Source organism: Lolium perenne, chromosome 5 (assembly GCF_019359855.2).
Source record: "Lolium perenne isolate Kyuss_39 chromosome 5, Kyuss_2.0, whole genome shotgun sequence".
Taxonomy (NCBI): domain Eukaryota; kingdom Viridiplantae; phylum Streptophyta; class Magnoliopsida; order Poales; family Poaceae; genus Lolium; species Lolium perenne.
Window position 1 is genome coordinate 60,238,984 of NC_067248.2, and position 24,304 is coordinate 60,263,287.

Consider the following 24,304-nt stretch of genomic DNA (forward strand, 5'->3'; position numbering starts at 1 on the left):
AGGAGGTCCCTCACATTCGACTATTGCGGAGAGATGTACTCTATCCAACCTGTGCCTCGCATCCCGGTCTGGCAAACATCTTTCTCCCAGGCGTTCTCCCAAAGGGTTCCGGTGGACTCTTGTTCGTTCCACCTCGGAATCTGACTCGTCATATCCTTCCGGTTCCGCGGCTCTTGCCTGTCGGTACCCTGGTGGTGGCATTTCTTCATCAACATATGCCACTCTTGCGGCTCGATAATTTTGCCCGGTTTCATATCTACCGGCATGATTGTTTCCGGCATAGCCTCCCTTGGCGTAGCCCCGATCTGCCCCTTGGCTTTTTCTACCGGCATCATGTTGCCCGGCTTTTTGCTTTCCGGCAAGAACTGGATCATACACAGTCATCTGCCGTGCATTCTTTTCTCTTTCCCTTCTTTTGTCCGGATGGGGGGACGATGCCTGCCCTTGGGACTTGCTTCCGGCATTCTTTGTTGAACGGGCGGATTTTGAGGCCACTGCCTCGTTCAGCTTAGCTAGCTGCTCAGCATTTTGCTGCTCGATAGTTTTCAGCAGCTCTTTTACACGCTCTTGCTGCTTTGCCAACTCGTCTCCGGAAAGCGACTCACATAGTTCTACTGCAGCTTTAGCGGCTTTTATAGTTTTATCCGGGCTACTGTACTTAGGCTTTTCTACGATGCTTACAGACACAGATGCACTTTTGCCGGCAAGAACTTCTTTGCGCAAATCCTGATCTAGGTTGCGAGCCTTAAGCCGGTTTTCCGGTATCCTAGCGGCATGAGCACTAACAGAAGCAAAGCCATGGGCTGCGTTATACTCACGTAGGGTCAGGTTCAGCTCGCGCTGCGCCCGGATGATGTCGGCGCCACCGGTAAGCAGGGCCTTGCGCGTGGCCTCCAGCTCCTCCTGAGCCTTTGCCGGGTCGATGTTCTGCGCAATGGGCGTGGCCAGTGTGTGCATCGCCGCTTGAAGAGGTGTTGCCGGTGGTGCTGATGATGCTCCCGCGACGCCTGCGTCACGCTCCAGCGGCGGTTTTGCTGGGCGGGTTGATGCCGCACGTTCATCTCCTTCCTCCACAGCTCCCTTGCCGGTGTTGACCGCACCAGCCATCATGACCTCCACGCTGCCGGCGGCGCGGCCAGCACACAGCCACCTTGGCGGATCCGGCGCCACCAGCACCGGCGAGAGGCGCTGGCGCACAGGAACGGTGCCGAAATAGACGCGGAGGCTGCCGAACTCGATGGTGCGGCCGTTCTGCGGGAACTTGCCGCCGTTGGCGAAGCAGCCTGCGTTGTCGTTGATGAAATCCATGTTGTAGATGCGTTGCACGAGCGCGGACACCGTGCGCTCGCCGTTGATGTCGAGGATGCCCGCCCGAATATGAACTCCAGCAAGCGCCACTTCATGCCCCACGGTGGGCGCCAACTGTCGTCGTGGTGAACAAACAGATGCCATAGGATGGCTTATCTTGGGGCCGAATGGACGCTAGAGGATTCGGGGGAGGGTTTATGACTAGACGGGATGAACTTCCGGATGGTTTCCTCGAGAACTTGGCCAAGGCCAGAGGTTGAAGAAGAAAGACACAAGGAAGAACTCGCTCTAGATCACTATCTTCATTGATCTCCACAGGTTACAGGTTCGAGCTTACAAGGTTCTCTCTCTATCTTCTCTATTGCTCCGCGCGTATGAAAGATGCTGCCCCCTCTCCTTATATAGGGGAGAGGGTGGCTTACAGGACAAGAAACCCTAATGGGATCTTTGACTAGACAAACTACTTTTACAAAGATACTTTACAAAGCTACTTTAATCATAGATGACGCCGGGGTCTTCTTTAAACAAGGAGGCTGACGTCCTCCGGCTTCTTTGGCCGTCATCCTCCTCTTTGTCTTCAGGCCTTCGTTTAAAGCCACTTTGCTTAGCTCATCCTTGTCCGCTAGCTCAGGAGAGAATCTTTGACTGGTCCTGCCGACATGTTCTTTCTTCCGGTCTCCGGCATCCTTTCTATCCGGTCCCGGTATACCCCTCTTTGGGGATACCGGCTTAGCTTACTTAGCCAAACTCCTATCTTTGAGTTCCGGTATAAATATTAAACCGGTATCTTGATGGATAAGACCATCCGGTTTGGCATGACTTTGGCATACCGGGGGTCATCCCCCCAACACCCGAGGGCTCAGGCAATTCCTCAAGGGTTGGGGGGCCAATCTAGGGAGAGAGCGTCGGGTGTTCCGCGAAAACTTGATTAAGCGGATCCAGGATTTAGACACGAAGGCGGATGCCGACGGGCTCGATGAGGAGGGATGGGCTCTCCGCTATAGCTTGGAGGATCAAGTCATTGCGTCAGACAGCCTGGAGGAGGAATATTGGAAACAAAGGAGTCGGGTGCGGTGGACGCTTCAGGGAGACGCGTGCACGGCCTACTTTCATGCATTCGCGAACGGTAGGCGCCGGAAATGCATGATACCCCGCCTTATTACGGGCGGTGGGGAAATCTCTGTGCAGCAGGACCTGGTGGACCACATTTACGGCTTTTACCAGGGGCTCATGGGGTCGGTGGGGGAAGAGAAGGTCTTCTCCTTAGGCCCAGATCTTTGGCCGGCGGAGGAGCAGGTCTCTCAAGGGGAGAATGAGGATCTGCTTCTCACTTTCACGCATGCGGGGCTGGACGAGGTGCTTGCCGAGATGAAACCAGACTCGGCACCTGGACCGGACGGGCTCCCGGTGGCGTTCTTTAAGAGGTTCTGGGAGAGCCTCAAAGGACCTATTCTTAACATCCTGAACGACTTTGCTCTAGGGAGAGTAGATATTGCTCGCCTTAACTATGGTATCATCTCGTTAATCCCAAAAGTTAGAGGGGCGGATGAGATCCGACACTACAGGCCTATTGCGCTCATTAACGTGATTTTTAAGTTCGTAGCTAAAGCATATGCGACTAGATTGACCCCGATTGCTCATAGGACGATTGACAGAAGTCAGACGGCTTTCATTAGAGGGCGATGCTTGCACGAGGGGGTGCTGGCTTTGCATGAGATTGCCCATGAGCTTCGTGTTAAAAAGCTCAAGGGACTGTTGCTTAAGCTGGACTTCGAGAAGGCTTATGACCGAGTGAACTGGGAGTTCCTCCGTGAAGTCCTCCTGAGAAAGGGCTTCTCAGCCGGGATGGTTCACAGGTTGATGCAACTGGTTTCGGGTGGGCAAACGGCGATCAACATCAATGGTGAGGTTGGACAGTATTTCCGGAATGCACGGGGGGTGCGGCAGGGGGATCCCCTATCCCCTATTCTTTTTGACTTCATGGTGGATGCTTTGGCGGCTATCCTGACCAGGGCCAAGGAGAACGGGCACATCCAGGGGGTTGTGCCACACCTGATTCCAGGGGGAATTACCCACCTCCAATATGCTGACGACACGATGATCATGATTGAGCCCTCTGACATCGGGATTGCGAACTTGAAGCTCCTCTTACTTTGCTTCGAGAACATGTCGGGTCTCAAGATCAATTTCACAAAAAGTGAAGCGATTGTCACAGGGGTTGACGGTGCGGAGAGGCGCAGAATCGCTGACTTGCTTAATTGCAACCTCGGGGACCTACCTATGTCCTACCTGGGCCTTCCGGTCTCGGACAAGGCGCTTTCGGTCACAGACTGGTACTTCCTGACGGAGAAAGTGGGTCATAGGGTAGACCCATGGCAGGGGCTTTTTCTGGCCTCGGCTGGGAGACTCGAGCTGACTAACTCCTGTCTGTCGAGCCTGCCGATGTTCGCGATGGGGATTTACCTTCTCCACGAGGCGACACATGGGGAAATGAATAAGTCCAGAGCCCGCTTCTTTTGGGAGGGAGCCGGGAACAAGAGGAAGTACCATATGGTCGACTGGGCAACGGTTTGCAAGCCCAAGGAGTTGGGAGGATTGGGAATCCTCAACACGAAACTGATGAACATCTCACTGATGTTGAAGTGGATCTGGAAGCTCTATCAGGGAGCAGACGGTCTATGGGCAGACCTGCTTCGAGCCAAGTACCTGGGGGGGAATGATATCTTCTCCCCACTTGTGCCAACAAAGGGATCCCAGTTTTGGAATGCCGTACAGAAGATCAAATGGTATTTCAAGCTGGGAGCGAGGCACAAGGTGGCGGACGGGAGACGCACGTACTTCTGGCTCGATTGGTGGACGGGGAAGGGCCCCCTGAGGTTTTTGTTTCCCCGACTCTTCCAATGCTGTGACAACCACTTTGCCACGGTTGCGGGAGTGAGGGATGCCAATGGGTGGCACATCAGGTTTCGGAGGACCTTCGGTACCGCGGAGGTGGTGGAATGGGGGAACCTATGTAGGATTTTCGACCTTCACCCCTTCTCGGCCGGGGAGGATGAGGTGTCTTGGGCACTCGAGCCGTCCGGATGCTTCTCAACCAGGTCCATCTACGGGCGCCTGTCGCAAGGGGCGGTGGTGACGCACTTTAGAGATGTCTGGAAGACGAGGGTTCCGCCTAGGATTAGAGTCTTCTTGTGGCAGCTCATCAGGAATCGCCTACCGTCGGGATTACAGGTTGCTAAGAGGAATGGCCCGACGTCGGGGGCGTGCGCCGTCTGTGGGGAAGACGAGGATTGTAACCATATCTTTTTCTCATGCCACCTTGCCAAACTGGCATGGGCGGGGGCAAGGGAGCTCCTGCAGTGTAGCTGGAACCCAACAGGGGCTGGGCAGTTCATTGCTTTAGTCCAGAGTCTGTCGGGGTCCTTACGTAGGCTAGCCTGGTTCACCTTCGCGGCCCAATGCTGGGCACTTTAGAATATTAGGAACAAACTAGCTATGGAAGGAAAGCTTATTAACAACCCCGCTGATGTTTTCTTCCACATGCACTCATATATGCAGCGCTGGAGGGTTCTGGTCAGACAGAGGGACCGTGCGACTCTGGACGTGGTGATGGAAGGGGTTAGGAGGCTCCAGACGACGACGCGAGCACGAGACGGATGAAGACAGATATTTACCCGAGCTCGGTGGTGCTGTGTGTGTGTGGGTCGCCTCTTGTATCGTCTTATGTGATGGTGTATGAACTTGAGCTGTGAGTTGTGTTGAGTCCAGGAACCTGCTTGTATGATGTTTGAACACTGTGGTTGCCGTATGGCTTTATATATATAAAGCCGGGCCTATGACCTTATGTTTAAAAAATACCACACTAGCCTACTCATAGGTCTTGACAATAACTTACGGCAGTTGTTCATTACAGAGAGAAAATCAACAATGTGCAACAGCTTTGCGCGTCAATGCATTGATGAGGAAAAAAAATGCTAGAAGAGGACAGTTTAATATACAAACAGAAGGTAAAAAATACTATTCAGTGTGGGCGAATAATTACCACTGTTTGCAAAAGGTATGTCATATTCCTCATGGCCAATTGTCACGCATGCTTGTGTTACAACCCAGCTAATGGCAGCACACCAAGCTAGTTTAGATTGATAAATTAGGTACAGTTTGGTAGGATACAATAAGAGAATCTAAGGGAGAAGTGAACGAGGAGAAGAGGAAAGTAGTCTCGGCTACAGTAAGTCATTATCGATTGTCCCTTTTCTCTCTTTACATAGGCACCTGGACTTCAACGCTAGACAGAACCAGGTCCGGCTCAGCCACATGCGCCTCAATATGCATTCTAGTCGCTGGCGTCAGAGGCCCAGTAGCAGGGGGCGTGACAGCTTGCTTCATTAACACTGATCCTGATACTTCATCTTCAGCGGTTGTTGGGCAGTAGAGTCTAACTGAACCTGTCATGTATCTTCATGAACGCAGTATAGTTCAAATGATGATGGCCATCCTAATGTAGGAAGTACAAAACCTAATGACCTTTTCATGCCCCGTTTGAATGTAAGATTTTTCTTCTGAAAAAGAACTTGTACAAGCTCTCCCATCCATTAAAAAGAAATTACAGAAAACAGAGTTCTTAAGTTTTCAATTAGGGTAGATGAGCTCAGCAACAAATAATTAATGCCCCGGCAACAAAAGGGAGCCACGATGAACTGTAGCGTAACTTGCAAACAAACGAAAACACAAACTCGCCAATATCCTACCATTGTTCCTCAGATGACCCCGGGGACTCTGTAAAAAAAAAAAAAAAAAGATGACCCCGGTGACTGCGTGTCCTAGTTTCGCCTTGGTAATCTCTTTTTTGGCCTTTTTTGGCCTTACGGCCTTTGCCTCTCGAGGCACCTTTGTACATACTTTTCCTCTCTTCTAATCGAAATAGCAGAGCACCTGCCTTTAACCCTCAAACAAACATATCCTACCATTGTTCAGACTGGATGCACAGAAGCTAGAGTCATGTTGTGCTCGACCCAACCTTCAGACATCAGATTCTGCTCCTAACTCTTGTAAAACTCATGAGAGTAGGTCTGTTTAAAGACACTTTATGTTTAGTAAATTACAGGTTGCATTCGCACCAAATATGTACAGCTTCAGTATGAATTTACACAATATTAACTGCCCAGTAAATAGTAGTAGTTTAACAGAAGTTCGAATTAAAGAATGTCACGGACACTACCCATAAGCTTTACATAGAAGTATCAAAATACATGACTATAATCTGCTAAGTACAGTTCAGTATGTCTTGAAGAAATATGATCCGTGTATGGAATTCATCCACTGGCAATCTATCATGAACTGGCCCAACAGCCTTGCCTGTCTTTCTTCACACAGCTGCTTCTGCTGCCAATGCTGGTGTCTCGTGACAGTCCCTGTCTCTGAAGCTGCTGTGCCTTGAATAAATAGGAAGATCGGCTAAAGCGCTCAAAGTGTGAAGAGATGCATCAAACAGAGGGACTGAAGCATCTGCACAGGAAGTATCAGTGAATTAGTACTTCTTTTCCGGGGAGTCTACGACTTAATTAATCACTACAGGAGAATGCATACCACACAAGCCTACTCATGGGTTTTGACAATAAGTTACGGGAGTTGTTAATAGAGAGGAAAACCAACAATGTGCAAGAGCTATACGCATCAATGCATTGATGAGAAAAAAAATGTTAGAAGAGGACAGTTTAATATACAAACAGAAGGTAAAAAATACTATTCAGTGTCGGCGAATAATTACCACCGTTTGCAAAAGGTATGTCATATTCCTCATGGCCAATTGTCACGCATGCTTGTTTCATTAACACTGATCCTGAAATTTCATCTTCAGCGGTTGTTGGGCAATGGAGTACCACTGAACCTGATATTTCATCTTCATTCACGCAGTGTTCAGATCCAGAATCAAGGAAGACATTGATGTCGAAAGGTGCATCCTGGGAGATAATGATCACATAAAAGGATCTTAGATGCCAGATATAGCTCAAATGTTGCATGATGGCGGCCATCCTAATGTAGGAAGTATGGAGCCTAATAATATTATCAGGCCCTATTTGAATGTAAGATGCTTTCTAACTTTTCTAAACTGGTACAAGCTCTTCCATCGGTTAAGAAGAAATGAGAGAAAAATAGAGTTCAGAAGTTTTCAGTTGGGATTAATGATCGGTAACAAAAAAGGCAGCAACGATGAACTGTAGCCCAACCTCCAAACAAACGTAAACACAAATCCACCAATATCCTTTAATATTGCACTGCGAGGTTTCTGTTTGTAATGCCGCCCCAATAAGGCATCAAGCTGTTGATATTGATAGATTCTTATTGTATTTTCCTTCTCCTTAGAGAAGCTCGACCACACGGAGATGATAATGTGTTGAAATTGAAGATGTTGGTTTCAAGGAAATGGGAAAAGTAAATAGGAAATCAACTACTCCCTCCGCCCCAAAATGTAAGGCGCCTAGGATTAGCTAAAAGTCAAATCTTACTAACTTCGACCAAATATTTAGGGAAAATATCTTCATCTACAATATTGAATTGGCACATTAAGAAAATATAATTTATTGTAAATCTATTGATATTTATTTAGTATTGTAATTGTTCATATTTTTGTGTATAAACTTGGTCAAATTTTAAAAACGTTGACTTTTCACTAATCCTTAGATGCCTTACATTTTGGGGCGGAAGGAGTACATAAATGCCTCAATGCTTGCTTGAAAGAAAACTTCTATCATGATTCATAACCCGGGGACAAGAGATTAACATTATGATGATATACAGAGTAATAAGATAACTAAACAATAAAAAAAAATAGTTTGGTCCCGAGTAAGATTGTTAAGATGATAAATTCCCTCTGGAGAATATAAGACTAGCTGAAGTCCATTAAGAGTCCTGTATAACAGGCATTACTTACTTCATTGTTTTGTGTCAGTCGTATGGATCCAAGCCTTTTAAATGTGCACTGCTTGGAATGGCTGCCTGAAGTACTTTGCTCCTCATGAGTTTCATGAACATTTTTCTCTGCAAAATCTAAGTTTCCATGCCAATGAAGCACATTAGTTGGTGTTACGAAATTACTAATGTTAAAAATGATGAAAGATATGTAAAATATATTACTTTGTTGATGTACTTGCATAAATTTTGGTTCCGGCATGAACGATCCTTTGGAAATACTTTGGCTGACTGATCTCGGTTTACCATTATCCATTTCGTAATCAGGTTGACGATAGGACAAAGTATCATATGCAACTTTGCTCCATTGTTCCACCTGGTCCTGCAAAGGTGAACCTCGATAATTATACATAGCCTTCAGTATGAACATGAATTTGTGGCTCCTGCCATGGTCAAAAAATAAATTGCGGCTGCTGCAAAGCAAAGCAAAACTAACAACCTTCTGAAATTTCTGCAATACTAGGTTCAGAACTTCATGTTTTTTTTTTAGATAATGGGAGAATATCCCCTGGCCTCTGAATGGTGGGATGCACACAGCCATGAACTTTATGTACCCGAATTACATTGAGGAGATAGCTGACTGGTTGAGGATTAACGATCTCCGAGTGTATCTGTTGCTTGTTGTTTTGTTAAAACCGAAAACTGATCTGAGGTCAAAAATAAAAGACTTCAAATTAATCTTAGTGTTAAAAGAAGAGATGTATGGTCCAGCAAAAGCTTATTTATTTTGAACTCAGATGTATTTCTCTTGTATGCACTGGCTGTTATGTTATTAAAGATGACTAATTCACTATGCACCACCTGCAAGACTGCATGTCAGAAAATTCTAGCAGAAGCTCACAGTCGGTATGAGAGGAACACCTGCATCGCTTTATCGAAGTCACTGAAGGGGGTGTACTGGTCACTGATTGCCGCTCCAATAATCTGATAGAAAGAGTTGAAGAACAGGACAACATTATGGCTTTCCACGACGAAAGAGTAAAGCTCCTTTCCAGGATCACACATCTTAGCATGATCAACAATGGTCCTCCATACCAGATTTGTAATTGTGAGAACCTAAATGCAGAAGGGACACAATTACTTGTTATTATACTCATAATGAAAACGAGCACAAGAGGCTAATCGTGGAATTCCTTTCTTACTTTGCGGAGAGCATGTTCATTCTTGTAATATGACCTCAAGAAGTCCTTCACATACAAGATGCTACTCTTTTTTAGTGCTTTATGGGATTTACCATCCTTTGATATTTTCTTGAGGCGCCAAACATCATCATCCAACGATGGAATGATATGCTTTTGGTATCCTTCAAGTACAAAGAAGAGATAAGAAACAGATTGATCACCAGTGTGAATATTTAAATACATCAAAATCTTAAATAAATGGATACCTTCTCCACGACGATCCTTCACAGTGAAAGGTTCAGTTATGCCTTCCTGAACCCGCTCCCCAAGCTCGTCAACAATCATTACCCCTAGCCTGAACTTGCCGCTCCTCATGAACTTGGAGTTATCAATAAAACTAGCGTCACATAGATCGGCCTGGCCATTCTTCAGGCTAAGCTCCAGCTCTCCCGTCAGCACTGCCCCAACTTTGTCCCGTGGACGAACAATATGTCTTCTGAAATCCTCTGATCTCCAGCAATCTTCATTGTCTCTGTTGAAGTCTCCATCAAGAACAACAATTTTGATCTTGGCAGATAGAAGGCGACGGGAAATGTTCCCTTGTTGGTTGTTCTCCTCCAAACATATCTTGAGAGGTTCTCCATTTGCTGCACAGATGTTTTTCTTTGTGAAAACATCCTTGCTCAAGCCATTCCTGAACATAAGCTTGTATCTTGGAGGCTGGTTCTGATCAACCCGTGTTCTGCCCAAACTGTTCAACACAGCGCATGGGAAGGTGAGTGCAACCGTGGCATAATACATGATATTCAACAACACAGCGGAATAACTAGTACTCTTTTGAAATCATTAGTAATAATTTAGGTTGAATAGAAAAATAGTACTGATACCTAGGAGCACTGCTTAAGTAGCCTGCAAGTGCTTTAGTCACCACTGCTGGTATCTGTCAATATGAAGAGGAAAACTTTGAGGGTTACGTTTACAAAAATGTATAGCCTTACAAGATCAAAGGAAATTAAAAGGAAAAAAAAGTATATTATGCAACGCAGAGACAAATAGTACCATCAGTTCAAAAACAAACAAGTAGTACAGATCCTGTCAGATTTTTTTTAAAAAAAAAAGATGAAACCAACAGTGGGAGGAACCACCGTTGTATTTGATATAGGAGGTGGTGGGTCTCAAACTCTGGCTGTTTAGTACAACTTCACATGTACTAACCAGTAAGCCTCAGAGTCTTTCTCTCATCATGTCAGATTTGGAATCACGATTTCTAAGGTCACAAAGTAGAAAGACTCTGCTAACGGTCCTGGAATTTCCGTTTGAATCTCACTCAAACTCATCAGAAATTTGATGATTTGTTTTCTACAATACCCGATATCAAGGGTTGCTGATTTTTTTACCACTGTAAAAAATAATTTCAGAGGAATCTGATATGGTTAACCCTGCTAACGGTACCTAATTTTAGTTCATACTTTTTTAGAATTTAGAAAATGGAAGCTTCACTATATGTACCTATCATCTGCACCATCTACACACATACAAATACTAGAAAGGAAAGTTGCATGTAGATTCTGACGGTAAGACGCAACAATTAGTCAATAGACATTCGAGTAGTTTGTTCATGGAGCTTGAGATGATGATTGATTACCCGGCTGATAGCGGACTCAACCACGGCCTCAACCGCTGCCTCCATCCTCTGCACGCAGCTGGTGACCAGCTCCTCCAGGTGCCTGCACCCCCTGATCTCTCTGCAGGCACGCAGATCGATCGATCAGCCCAACGCATCACCAGCCAATAAATCCCCCACCCAAATAAACCTCAATCTTTCTCCAGTTGAGAGGAAAACGGATCAAGAAACTGAACGGGTGGGAACAAAAAAAAAGGAGGAGATGAGAGACTCACAGGTCGAAGGAGCGGCACCTCTTCTTCAGCGCCGGCGAACGCGGCGGCGAAGGCGAGACCCCTCCGCCATCGCCATCGCCGCCGCCGCCCTCCAGCGGCCGCTTCAACGTCATGGACGGCCGCTAGCTAGCCGCTGCAACGCGCGCGGCAGGCAGCAGGCTACAGGTCAAGATGCTCTCGCTCGCTTGCTTGATTGCTCTACTCTAGACTCCAGACTCAAGTCAATGCGTGGGTGTGCTGAGCTAGTGCAGGAGTATGTTTGTGCGCCTATATATAGTTATATACACCTCGTTCTGTGATCAAGGGGGAAATGTGCCGCATTTTTCCTTTTCTCCTCCCGTTCCTGTTCCGAAGCAGGGCGAGAAGGTTCCGAGAGACGGGGAGAGCGATGAGCACAAGAGCAGAGTTGGGCCGTGGGGCGGCGCGGGCGTAGAAAAATGTCGTTGAACACGAGGTACATACGTACGCTCTATATTCAGGACATCAGTTTTTCTTTGTTGAAAGTGCGTAAAACTTTTTTCCCTCCTAAATGACAAAACACATAAACATGAAATTTTGCAGGTGAATAACAATGTCCAAGAAAAATCCTTATGTTTCTGTGCACCATATAAAATTTAAAGTGGGGAATAAGCTATGCCATTTTAAGTTTCTTATGGTCTACAAAAAAAATCAGAAGTTATTTAAAGATCGTAGTTACAATGTGGTGTTGATCTTCAAATGTTCCAAATTCATATATTTGTCGTTTGGAAGAATAAAATAAGTTTCTTTAAAAGTAAATCGTAGAACTGGATGCCACGACGGACAACTCTTGATAAGGGGTGTACCTACCATGAGGTTCGGAAAAACCACTCTCGAGTATCACTTCAGAAACACCACACTTTTAGAACTGATTTGAGTACATATATCAACCATTACACTTGTCTCGTTATAAAAGAGATGGTCGCTTAGAATATTTCATCTCAAGTAGACACACACACACAAAAACACCAAGAAAAAGATTAGAATTTTTTTCGATACTTAAGTTTAAGCATTACATTCGGCCTTTACATAACTGAGATGCACATAGTCATACCAAACCACAAGTCACAACCAAGAAGTCTATCCCTCGACTAAAACATAAGAGCGAACAAAATAAAGACTATGGTGAAGGAGGTCCAATCCGAAGATCACGCCGCCATCCATGTTGGGAAAAAATCTCTCGCCGTATCCTCCAACCGTGTAGACACCTCCGTAAAGAGGCCGCGATGCTCCACACGCTGTAGAGGTGACCACAAACGGAGCATAGATGCACATCAGTAGATAACCTGCATAAATGAAGCATTTTTATTGTTAAAAACCTTGTCATTTCTACATAGCCAAAGCGACCAAATAACGGCAATCGCTCCAACCCTAATAAGTAGTTTAAACCTAGGATCCACACCATTAAGCCATTTGCCGAATATATTTGCAATGCTGCGTGGTGGGTATAAGGTAGAACCAACCTGGATGGCTGATCATATAGATCTAGCAAATTTACACTGGAAGAAAAGGTATTTTATTGTCTCGTCATGATGACAAAAGACACACCTTTTGCTCCCCTTCCAATTGCGTTTTACAAGGTTAACTTTGGTGAGAATTACCCCTCGACGAAGATATCACGCAAACACCTTAGTTTTAAGTAGGATCTTCACCTTCCAAATTTTGTTAGTATTATCGACTGGAACGAGAAAGATTGGAATAGGTACAAGCACATCCTAACCATCCAACTACGTGTCGATTCTCAAACAAGAGCACATCGATTGGCTAGCCAATATTTATCTAAGGTATTGTGTGTCTATGTTTTAGCAGGAAGTTGATAAAAAAACTAGAGACACCTAAGAATAGGAAAGTTAAACAAATTAACCCATTAAAATATGTTCTTTTTTATGAACTTGGTTTACATTGTGCTGCAAACAAATAGTCATGAAATTACATTAAAGCTACAAATTGTTACTCAATTGATAAAATAGGCTAAAATTGGTTGGAAAAAGCATATCATAATAAACTACAGTGTCAAACGCAACATTAAATTCTTAGGTTGTTTAGTTGGGTTATCAACTATTCAGAGTGGACAGTCGCATTTCCAATTATGGCCGGTTTGTCAGAATTTCATCTCATTGTGGTAGTCTCATGTCTGCATGTAAAACATTCTCAAATTCAAAAATTGTAAATCTTTTTTGTCTCCTACTTTGGCATGCACTGCTGCATCAGAGCACTATGTCGATCCCGCGTCAAGCCTACACCCACCGACCCGCACTGATACTATTGTTAACCTACACCAATAAGATTATGTGTAAGTTGTAAGTGAGAACTTGTAGCGGATAGTTTAGAGGCAAAATGGTGTACATGCTTAGTCTATTCATATGTATTGTGTAGTGATTTTATGTTGTATATGTTGTACATACTGCTGAAAAAAGTTGTTTCTATCATTTTACTAACTACAAATTTATCTCGTGTTAATTCTGAAATTAATTTTGCCTCTATTTTCAAACACACTAGTCATAGCTTGGTAGGTTTGTACTAGAAGTACAATAGCCATGGCTTGGTTATTTGGCCAAACCTTCTTCCGAATAAGTATCTCAACAGACCTTTTTCGAGTCGGTCACCAGCTATGTCCTAGGGAATGGTGGGTGGGTGCACTTCTGGGATGACCGTTGGATTAACAGAGACATGGTGGCGGACATTGCGACCAACATACTAGTCATGGCTTGGTAGGTTTGCAGTAGAAACACCATAGTCATGGCTTATTTGTTTGGCCAAACCTTCTTCCGAATAAGTATCTCAACATACCTTTTTTTAGTCGGCACCAGCTAGGTTTTGGGGAATGGTGAGAGGGCGCGGTTCTAGAAGGACCGTTGGATCAACATGGAAAGGGTGGCAGACATCGTCCCCAACGTGGTAAATATGGTCTCCAAATATCGATAAAATTCCTACTCTGTGAAGGAAGGACTCTCTGGGCAATGAATGTTGGATTGTTGGCCGGATATGGGTGAGGCGGCCATACCGGAGTTTTTCTCTTTGTGGCACCGGCTAGCCAACATCCATATCGACGCTGACCGAGAGGAAGTGATGGTGTGGAGATGGACATATGATGGTTTGTACTCGTCCAAGTCAACGTACGATGGCTTCTTCGCTGGCAAAACTAGGGCTCCCTACAGGTGCAAGTTCTTTGCTTGGTTGGCCTCAAGGAACCGTTGTTGGACTGCCGACAGGTTCCAACATCGTGGGCTCGTGGCCTCCCCCACCCGGCGGCATGCCCCCTTTGTGACCAAGAGCCGGAGATTGTACAACACCTTCTGCTAGCATGTGTGGTAGCCACACCAGGTGTGGATGTGGGGACTTCAGCGATGGGGCAAGATGGATTGGTTGCCCGCTAAAGACACGGAGCTGATTGGCTGGTGGACTACACGCTCCTGCCCCGCGGTGCATCGTCGAGATATGTGGGTGGCCATCAACTTGGTCTTTTGGTGCATCTGGAGGCATCGGAATGATGTGGTCTTCAATGGCATGGCACCTTCCTAGGTGATGATCAAGGAAGAACATGAGAACAAGCGACTTGTCAAGCTCTTCCGTGGTACCACCTTTCAGCATCCCGGAGCCGATGCTCCCAATGTGGCAGGCCGGAGAGTAGGTTTAGGTCGGCGTGAGGAGTTGCCACCTCTTTTTGGCAGCAAAACAATCTTCTTGGCGCTGTATATGCCTCTTAACATCCCTTCTACATGATCGATACACCTTCAAAAGTGTATTCTCGAAACAGTACCATTATGGCAACTTGTTTGGAAATCTTGATATTCCAACATATAACAAATGGGTGTTAGTTAAGAAAAGGACTTTTATTGTATGAGCTAAATGTATGTTGGAGCTAGATGCGCCTCTGGGATGCCGTGTGATTGGAGTTTGAGATAATCGCTCGGTTGTCCATTAAATGTTAAACTAATAGTTAAATAGGTAATATTTTCTATATTAATTTTGATCCATTAGAGGTCTATCGCATATATATATTAAAACCCTACCATCCTTACAAAAATAGGTTGACGTTGTTGAAGAAATAATATTTTAACCTATTTTTCTAGTTTTTAAGTGTTAAATGTGCATGTTGAGAGAATCCGATAGGTACTATAGGCACAGATAGCTGTCTAGCAAGGGATTGTTCCATGGACATGACACACCCTTATGGTATGATACTGCTCGATCTGTGCAAAAACAAATCCATTTCCATATTCATGTCACATAAAAAGATAAAGGTAATTCCCTAGTATCTTTGTGGGAGGAAAACTGAGTTTTAGGAAGAACAATTTAGCAATGAAGAATTGGCAATGCAAATTATCTTCTTACTCACAAAGGAACCTCAACCTTTTAGATTTCTAATATTCCTTGTAATTGGTGTGTGTGTCTACAAAGTCACCTATCTGTGACATATCTAAGTAAACATTGGAGTTGTCCTTTGGCCATTTTGGCTATGTCAAAGTGTTACATGTATAAGTTAGCTGGAGTTGCGGTCAATATTTTAACCGAACCATCCATCTGACTATCGTAGTCTTGCGGGCTCTCTTCAATATAATTCTCTCACTCAACCTGCAATTGAATATGCTATCCATCAAGTATGTCTTCACATACATGATCCTCCTAGACCTCACTTTCTTGTCATCAAACTTATACTTCATTATCTCAAAGGCACTGGCGTAGCTATGAAGCATTCGGGGGGGCGCCCCCCCCCCCCCCCAACTTTTTGCCAATTACTAAAGAATTTGTTTTCCAAAAGGCGTAGGACATGAAAATTTGAGCAATCCCCCATCCCCCCCCCCTCCCCCCAAGACAATCAATTCTTGTGTTTTTCCACCCCCAGAGCTTCTTGGCAAGCTCCGCCACTACTCAAAGGAACATTTGATCATGGCCTCACACTTTAACGTTCTTCTTTATATTATCTTGTTGCCTATTCAGATGTCGATCGGTCTGCATGCCCGGATACTCGCCGCTCGACATTAGGGTTTTGTGTGTTTTTGGGTGACAATTTGATTTCCTGGTCATCTTGTTGTCATCTGACGATTTCTCACAGCAATGCAGAGGCAGAGCATCGTGCAGTTGCCACAACCGCGACACATGTTGGCTTCGTCATCTTTTGGTTGAGCTACGATGCCCACTTGACAGTGCCACTATTATATGTTGTGATAATATTTCAGCCATGTACATGTCTGCTAACCCAGTACAACATCTTCGCGCTAAACACATTGAGTTGGGCATTCATTTCGTTCGGGAGAAGGTGTCCCTTGGATCCCTACGTGTGCTACATGTTCCATCCACCTCATAGTTTGCAGATATCTTCATCAAATGACTACAGACACCATTGTTCATTGAGTTTTGATCTAGTCTTCACATTAGCGACGGCTTGTCCCCTTGTCAAGACGGCGGGGGCGTGTTAGTTGAGTAGATGACCCTATAGGATTAGATGAACCTATACTTTTTATCACTTAGGGTTTAGGAAATCGACCTAACCTTCTTGTAAAACAAGTTGTAATCCTTGTATTGATATTCATCAATGCAATCATGGAGGCGTGCAGCCAAGCAAGTTTGGCATGAGGTGCTCTCCTGGCTTAGGATGACATGTAGGGTCCCTGGCGCCGAGGACGCTTCGCTCAGCGACTGGATGGCAAAGGTCAAGCCTGCGCTCCCAAAGCCGCTCCGGAAAGGGTTCGCATCAGCTTCCTTGCTCATTCCATGGATGCTATGGAAGCATAGGAACGGCTGCGTGTTTGACAGGGCTCAACCATCGACGCAAACGCTGCTCGCCAACATCAAGGAAGAAGCTTGTCTCTGGGCAAGGGCAGGAGCTCTAGGACTGAGGGCCGTCCTTCCAACCAGTTGGGATGTGCACTAGGCAAACCATACTCTACCCTGTTTCACCGTCTCCTAGGAGACTTGTAATTACAACTCTTTCTTTTCAATGAAATGAAGCGCAAAGGTCCTTTGCGTTTTCTCGAAAAAAATCATGGAGGCGTGCACAATTTGTAGCCCGGCATGCCTCTTTTACAGTGATAAGTCAAATGTCGTTTTTAGGTGATTTATGTTCCAACATAGTGACGGTCATGTAATAAGATATGTAATCTTTTATTTATTTTTATGTATTTTGTGGACCAGTGCTTTAAATTTGTAATGCTTTACTATTAACTCTGACATAAAACATGGCCGATACTTGTAAGACTTGAACTAGGTCACGGAGTTGTAGGTTGGGTTCGGGTTTATAGAACATGTACTCAAACTAGTAGTAGCTTGCAAGATCATGAGATCCTCCTCTAGCAAAATATTTTCAAAAATATTTTAGCTATCTTTACATTACTTCTTGGCCTTTTGTTCACTCTTGTCTTGCAAGACATTATCCCGAACATGAGACTTTGTGTTCATGGGTGTAACCGCACAACGACACAAGCAGTATGGACCATCGACATAGTTTCATCTTTATTTGAGAGTTGGTGGTCTGATGGTACATGCACACATCCCACGTCCATGTTTCACTCAAAACAAAATGTAATATATTAACTAACTCAACAAGAAAATATATGAATGAATCACTAAGAAAAATTAACAGGATATGTACAGTTATTGAGATTTGACCCGATGGTGATGACCGAAGATGATTGATCATAAGCTATGTATCTGTAGCAAAGCTCGGGTATCTTGATAGTTTGCTTTCGTATTCATGTGCCGAGATTCGAGAGACTTATTTCGCATAATATAAATTGACATGGACATGTTCGCCCATTAAAGGTAGTGCTTACAGTACCGATAAAAAATAGTAGTACACGCTTCATTCCAACATGTACATCTACTGATTTTTGTTTGTTCTTTTTTGGTGTTTCCTTCTTACCAAATTTAGTGGCGGATTGAGAAGTAAAAATAATTCCAGCAGTGAAGCGGACACAAAGAATGGAGAATGTGACGTGCCCTGATCGTGACTTTGCTCGCCATTTGCGCGTAAGTAAATTATAAAATATAACTCTTACGCGTTTGAAACTTGGAGAGAGAGCATGACTGGTTAGGTGGTAGACTACAAGACTAGAGCCACAAGTCTCCTGTATTCGTCGGCTAGCTTTATTCTGGATTCGAGGATCTTACGACCTAATTTATTTGATTAATGGATCAACAACCAAACCACCCATTTTATGAAAAAGAAGGAGCGTGGTTTTTCTTATTCAAATTCAAAGCGCTTCGTAATCTTCAACTAGTTCTGTGCTTCAATATAATTTCCCGGACAGTGGCTTAAAAAAATTTGTACGTTTCCTGCTCGCTTTTAGTAATGTTGCGTTGCTTTTTGTAAGAAGAATAAAGATCGATAGCTAATTTATAGGGTCAAATTGCCCTGAGAACTTAAAAAATAAATTACCACAACATCATCATTTTTAACACCGTTTAAAACTGTACGGTGGGCTCATTTTCTAGACAATTCCTAGTACAAGATCACTTCCAATGACAACACTTCTCCCGTGCAATAAATATACTTTCCATGGAAACTCATCGTTTTGAAATATGCATATGACTTGCTTGAAGTTAATGGCTTGGAATTTCATCAGTTTACCGACACATTAATCATTACATTTTTCATTCAAAAATTGATTTCCTATGGAAAGCAGCCTGACTAATGAATTAGCAATTTGCTCTACATATAATTGCAGCAAATAAACTTCATGAATACTGAGGGCAGAACACGTACTTATGATCAAACTAGAATAAGTGAAGATGCTAAAATATGGAATGAGGTCTGCAAATAAAGAGGACCAGTTCATTTCGGCAGTCGTTGAGCCTCCCAATTATACATACAACCAGGGCCACAGGAGCCCCCTGACAACATCTCTGGCAGTCATAAAATTACCACTAAGCTATACATATTATCTTATTATTCATGCGACACCCAGCGCACATACTAAGGACCATCCATATTCACAACAGTCATCCTTCTCATAACCCCACAACAATGTTGCCATCTGTTTTTAATGGCAGCAAAAGGCAGCTACTTGCGCTAGTTATTGTTCGGTGAAGCAAGAAGCTGCCTTCTCAATCAATTCTAACAAGACAGTCTTCACAAGATGTCATCAAACATCAGGGACAGCACCAGCCCCTGCACAAATTGGCTCCTCCTGGTTCTCTCCTCCTTCACCTCAGGGAGCAAAGGCTCCTCAACACTGTCCAAGAAAACACCATAATCAGCAGGGCATCATACAGAACATACAATCAATGACTATTACTAATTACTAATAACAAAAAACACATCCATACACATCACATATATATCCATAGAGACGGGTAAAAATAGCATACTAAAAGTTAATGGATTCATGAATCATCCTCAATGACATGTTCAGGAAATTGCATATCGAAATGACACCAAACTTTGGTCTAGAGGCATGTAAGTGAATGAAGTATGTCCGGGCTATGAACAATTCAATACCTTTCTGGTGCTTTCTGCTCCAAGGACTCACTTTTCTCAATAACTTGATCCAAGAACTCCTCTTGTGCATCTTTTGGCACATCTTCATCAATGAAGCCACCGACGAAGGAGGAGAGTAGAGGATCAGGCACTGTATTGAACGAGGCGGCACGAGAGGATCCACCATAACGGTATTGTATGTACGCTGCATCCTTTTTCAATGCAGAATATGTTGAAGAATGTGACCCAGATGAAACTCGGCGGCTTCTCCACCTAGGCTGCATGCCATGTGCACGGGGGGCATAGGATTAGCTAATATCCAAATAGATATGTACACTATTAAAATAGGCAGGAATTATTTAAATAGAAAAGAGGCAGATCATCCTTTAATTTATCACCCCCCCCCCCCCCCCTCCCCACTCGTATGGGGGTAGTTACCAAGTTTCTTCAATGCATGTGGATTTTGTTCAAGGGAGTCAAAAACTATATACTTAATGATCTGGCTTCCATAATTATAAATCATGATTGATCAGTAAAAGCAATATATTACAAAAAGTTTCAGATATATATAATTGGCAATAACTGACTGTGAATGAATACGACTTTGGAAAGAACTGATACCTTGAAGAAAGTGGGATGCTGCAAGGTCATGTGCCCAATCAAGTCCATCCCCACACTATCTGTGCATACAGGGCAAACCTGAAAGTGGAAAGTACAATCAGTAAGCGCAAAAACTGTTGATGACTGATATAGTCGTGGGTGAATATAGCAGATCGTTCCATAAAATATGAATCACATACAAACAAGTGACCAAAGATATTTGAAACAAGAAGGATGTAAAACTCAACCTAGGTGGTACAACCCCAACTCAGAGAACAGTAAGCTTATATGACCTAAGAGAAGATATGAATGAGATTCAGTTACACATTTCCAAAAATTTCTTAACTCACAACTTGTAAGCAAAGTGACGAAAACATAAATCATCTGCATGCTATCAAGAATCAATTACATGTGAAACACAAATGGAATTAGCAATCATTAAATCAGCATATTCCATGAAGGAACAAAACTAATAAAGTGATACTTAACTGCATTTTCATTGCCGAAACATCAATTTACAAGGCAAACTACAGTGGTGCCAGTGGAAAATAACATGCAGAAAATTCACAGCTGCTGCATGTTACACTAGATAACTGGTTGTACAAACCATAATTGGGCTTCTACCCCAACACGAGTTAACCCAAAAATTTAAGAACCGATACAACATACTCAATCCAAAAGTATAAATTATTGTTTTCTCAACCCTCGAACTCCTCTTATTGACCACTACACCACTTTTCCTGATTTGGGAACAGACTGTGATCTTTGGTTTCATTGTCCAGTATTACGTGGACCAAACTATCTTGCACTCCACTTACATAGAAAATCCAACATCATTTGAAACTAGATAGATTGTGAGTGAGCAACTTCAGTTGAGGGGTGTCCAGCATTTTGCGCAGTTGTCTTTTGAGTTGACATACGATGATGATGTAATATCGTAAAACTATGATTTTGAGTACATCATGGCTCTGTTGCTTCTGGGTTCGAATCAGCCTCCTTGCATAATAAAAAGCAAAGGAAAGGCTGCCTAGAAATACCCTTCCCCAGACCGCACAATGTGTGGGAGCTTTCAGCACTGGCTCTGTTGTTTCATTTACTTATATTGTCATTACATCGATTATATTTCAAAAAATAAAATCATAATTTCCAATTAAGAAAACTACAGCAGCTACCACAATAACTTCATCGAGGGCTGTCATTACATCAATGGCATCCAAAAAATAGAATCATAATTTCCAATAAATAAAACTATGGCAGCTACCACGATAACTCTATTAAGGGCCTCGCAACGGACATACCACACTGGCAGGACCTGAAAAACACTACTTCCTCACATACCTATGGAAATTTAAAGGCGTTCACGAACATACTTGGCAGTATTTAGCAAAGGCAGCTCACTCAAACAACGAGCAGCTTGAACATCTATTCCAGATTTTTAACAAATAACATCATATAATTCGTTTCACCAACTGAAAGTGTCATACTACATGTTTAATAGTATATCATATGATTGTATCAAGTCAGCCGCATAAACTTCTCGTCGTAAAACCAATTTCAAACATCTAGTTGAAAAACTAAAACAAATTTCATAGGTGAATGAACCTAAACATTAATTAGATGACTGAACAAAAGGTAAGCAAGGAAAATTCTAATATTTACAAATAAGAACATCTCAATAGTACTGCCATTATGGCAGTTGCAGATCATTACTCTGAAAACTCCCACATGATTGGATCTTTTAATCAATATCTTATGCTCGACGTAAACAAGGAAAGGCTAATACAGTAGTGTCTTTTAATGAACTCTTATCGAGTAAGAATGATACGACGGTGTCACTAATGAACCAATGGAGATATCACATCAAAGCACCCAAAAGGCACCACCTCCACGCAAAGGAAGGGAAATGGAGTCCGAAAAAAGAAACACGACCATCCAACAAGTTGTAACGTAATGCGCAAGAAATTTACACACCACATAAATACTATATTTGCAAGTGAACCTTAGATTGATAATTTAAAACCAAATGAACAAGCATGGTATTCGAGCAAAAGAACTTTAAATTCTTAGCTCAGATATCTAAAGAAGACGGATCAAAAATGCTTTCTGTGCTATATTTGCAAGTGAACCTTAGATTGATAATTCAAAACCAATCAAACAAGCATGGTATTCAAGCAAAAGAACTAGAAATTCTTAGCTCAAGCACCTAAAGACAGCTCAAAAAATGCTTTTTGCGCTAGCAGAGGCCATTATGAGCAGAAGAACCTTATGCACCCAGAAAAATACCAACCATCTTCATCCTTCTCGACGATGATCTTAGATGAACAACTAAGAACATGGATACTACTACACGAGCATGAGCAAATCATCCGCCACAGAAAAAAAAAGATCCTAGCTTTGCTACTAAGATATCGAATTGGCAACTAAAATTACCACTCCACAAGATATACAGGAATAATAATGATAATACCAACATCATGATATACAGGAAAATAACCCTAATAAACCCTAATTTTTTTAGCTAGAGGCGCCTAAGAACCTCAAGTACTACTACTGGCACATGTTTCCACGAAGGGTAGAAGCTGTAACGTAATGCGCAAGAAATTTACACACCACAGAAATGCTATATTTGCAAGTGAACCTTAGATTGATAATTTAAAACCAATTAAACAAGCATGGTATTCGAGCTAAAAAAGAGCTTGAAATTCTTAGCTCAAACACCTATAGACGGCTCAAAAAAATACTTTTTGCGCTAGCAGAGGCAATTTTGAGCAGAAGAACCTTATGCACCCGCAGAAGTACCAACCATCTCCATCCTTCTCGGCGATGATCTATTGATCTTAGATGAATAACTAAGGACATGGATACTACTACGCGGGCATGAGCAAATCATCCGCCCGCCAAAATAAAAAGATCCTAGCTTTGCTACTAAGATATCTAATTGGCAACTAAAATCACCACTCCACAAGATATACAGGAATAATAATAATAATACCAACAGCGTGATATACAGGACAATAACCCTAATAAACCCTAAATTTTTTAGCTAGAGGCATCTAAGAACCTCATGTATTAGCACAATCGTTCCATGAAGGGTTGAGATGAGATTACCCCGGCCTTGGTCTCGACTTGGTGCTCGTCGTCGATGTGCAAGCAGAGGCCGACGCCGTCGAACTCGTCGCCGCAGAAGGGGCAGGCGAGCTCGTCGGTCTCCTCCTCCGCGCCCCTCTCCTCGTCGTCGTCGTCGGTCTCCTCCGCATCCTCGAGCCGCATGAGCGCATCTGCCACGCACACACAGAGAGAAAAACCCCGTCAAAACCTCCCCAGAACCGCACGATTCCGGGCCAAGATCCGATCTTTGGAGCGGCCGAGCACGCACCGTGGAGCTTGCTCTCGGCCCGGAGGCGCTCCAAGGCGGCCATGTCCATGGCGGCGGCGGCGGCGCCGGAGGGGGAGGGTTCCCTTGCTTTCTTGGCCGGGCCTGAAGCGCGGCCGCCGGAGGGAGGCGGACGGCGGCACGGCGTCGGTGGGCTCAGGTCTAGGGTTTTGGGGACAGAGGGAGAGAGACACCGAGGGGAGAGAGTGTGGGTGGCTAGCTATTGGGTGAACAGAAGAGAAGAGGGGCACAAGCTTTTGCTTAGGGAGGAAGGAGCCTCCTGTGCTTGCACAAACCACCCTTGAGAAGGAGTCGGTGGTGATGGGCTGGAGGCCTCAAGCCAACCGTCTCGTGTAGCCCGGCTGGAAATGAACGAGGGCTGAGTCATTAGATGGCATAGAGCTGGAAAATTTGTGTCATTTTGCTTCTGATGAGACGAACTGAGTATGTCGTCGTATTGAGTACGCCGTACACGTGACTTCTTCTCTGGTTCCGGGGAGGTGTGGTGAAATTCATGCGTTCCTTGTGTGTATACTTTAGGGTTTTCTTTTCGTGTCACATAGGTCTAGGATCAATCTATATATGTACACCACAAAA

The 24,304-nt window shown here is 43.9% G+C and overlaps 2 protein-coding genes across 2 annotated transcripts; both read right to left on the reverse strand.

The window, feature by feature from the left end:
- Nucleotides 1-6,406: 6,406 nt before the first annotated feature.
- On the reverse strand, nucleotides 6,407-11,428 carry LOC127299288 (calmodulin-binding protein 60 B). The gene is made up of 10 exons (XM_051329235.2): nucleotides 11,298-11,428; nucleotides 11,044-11,143; nucleotides 10,286-10,338; nucleotides 9,665-10,149; nucleotides 9,420-9,580; nucleotides 9,139-9,333; nucleotides 8,443-8,599; nucleotides 8,240-8,355; nucleotides 7,076-7,268; nucleotides 6,407-6,813 (listed from the first exon to the last, which is right to left on the reverse strand). The coding sequence occupies exons 1-10, from the start codon at nucleotides 11,408-11,410 to the stop codon at nucleotides 6,674-6,676; spliced, it is 1,713 nt and encodes a 570-aa protein (XP_051185195.1). The 5' UTR covers nucleotides 11,411-11,428; the 3' UTR covers nucleotides 6,407-6,673.
- A 7,634-nt stretch (nucleotides 11,429-19,062) lies between these two features.
- LOC127299289 (protein DEHYDRATION-INDUCED 19 homolog 4) lies at nucleotides 19,063-23,886 on the reverse strand. The gene is made up of 5 exons (XM_051329236.2): nucleotides 23,711-23,886; nucleotides 23,443-23,612; nucleotides 20,356-20,433; nucleotides 19,756-20,012; nucleotides 19,063-19,489 (listed from the first exon to the last, which is right to left on the reverse strand). Exons 1-5 carry the CDS (start codon nucleotides 23,757-23,759, stop codon nucleotides 19,387-19,389), a joined length of 657 nt encoding a protein of 218 aa, XP_051185196.1. The 5' UTR covers nucleotides 23,760-23,886; the 3' UTR covers nucleotides 19,063-19,386.
- Between the last annotated feature and the right edge of the window lie 418 nt (nucleotides 23,887-24,304).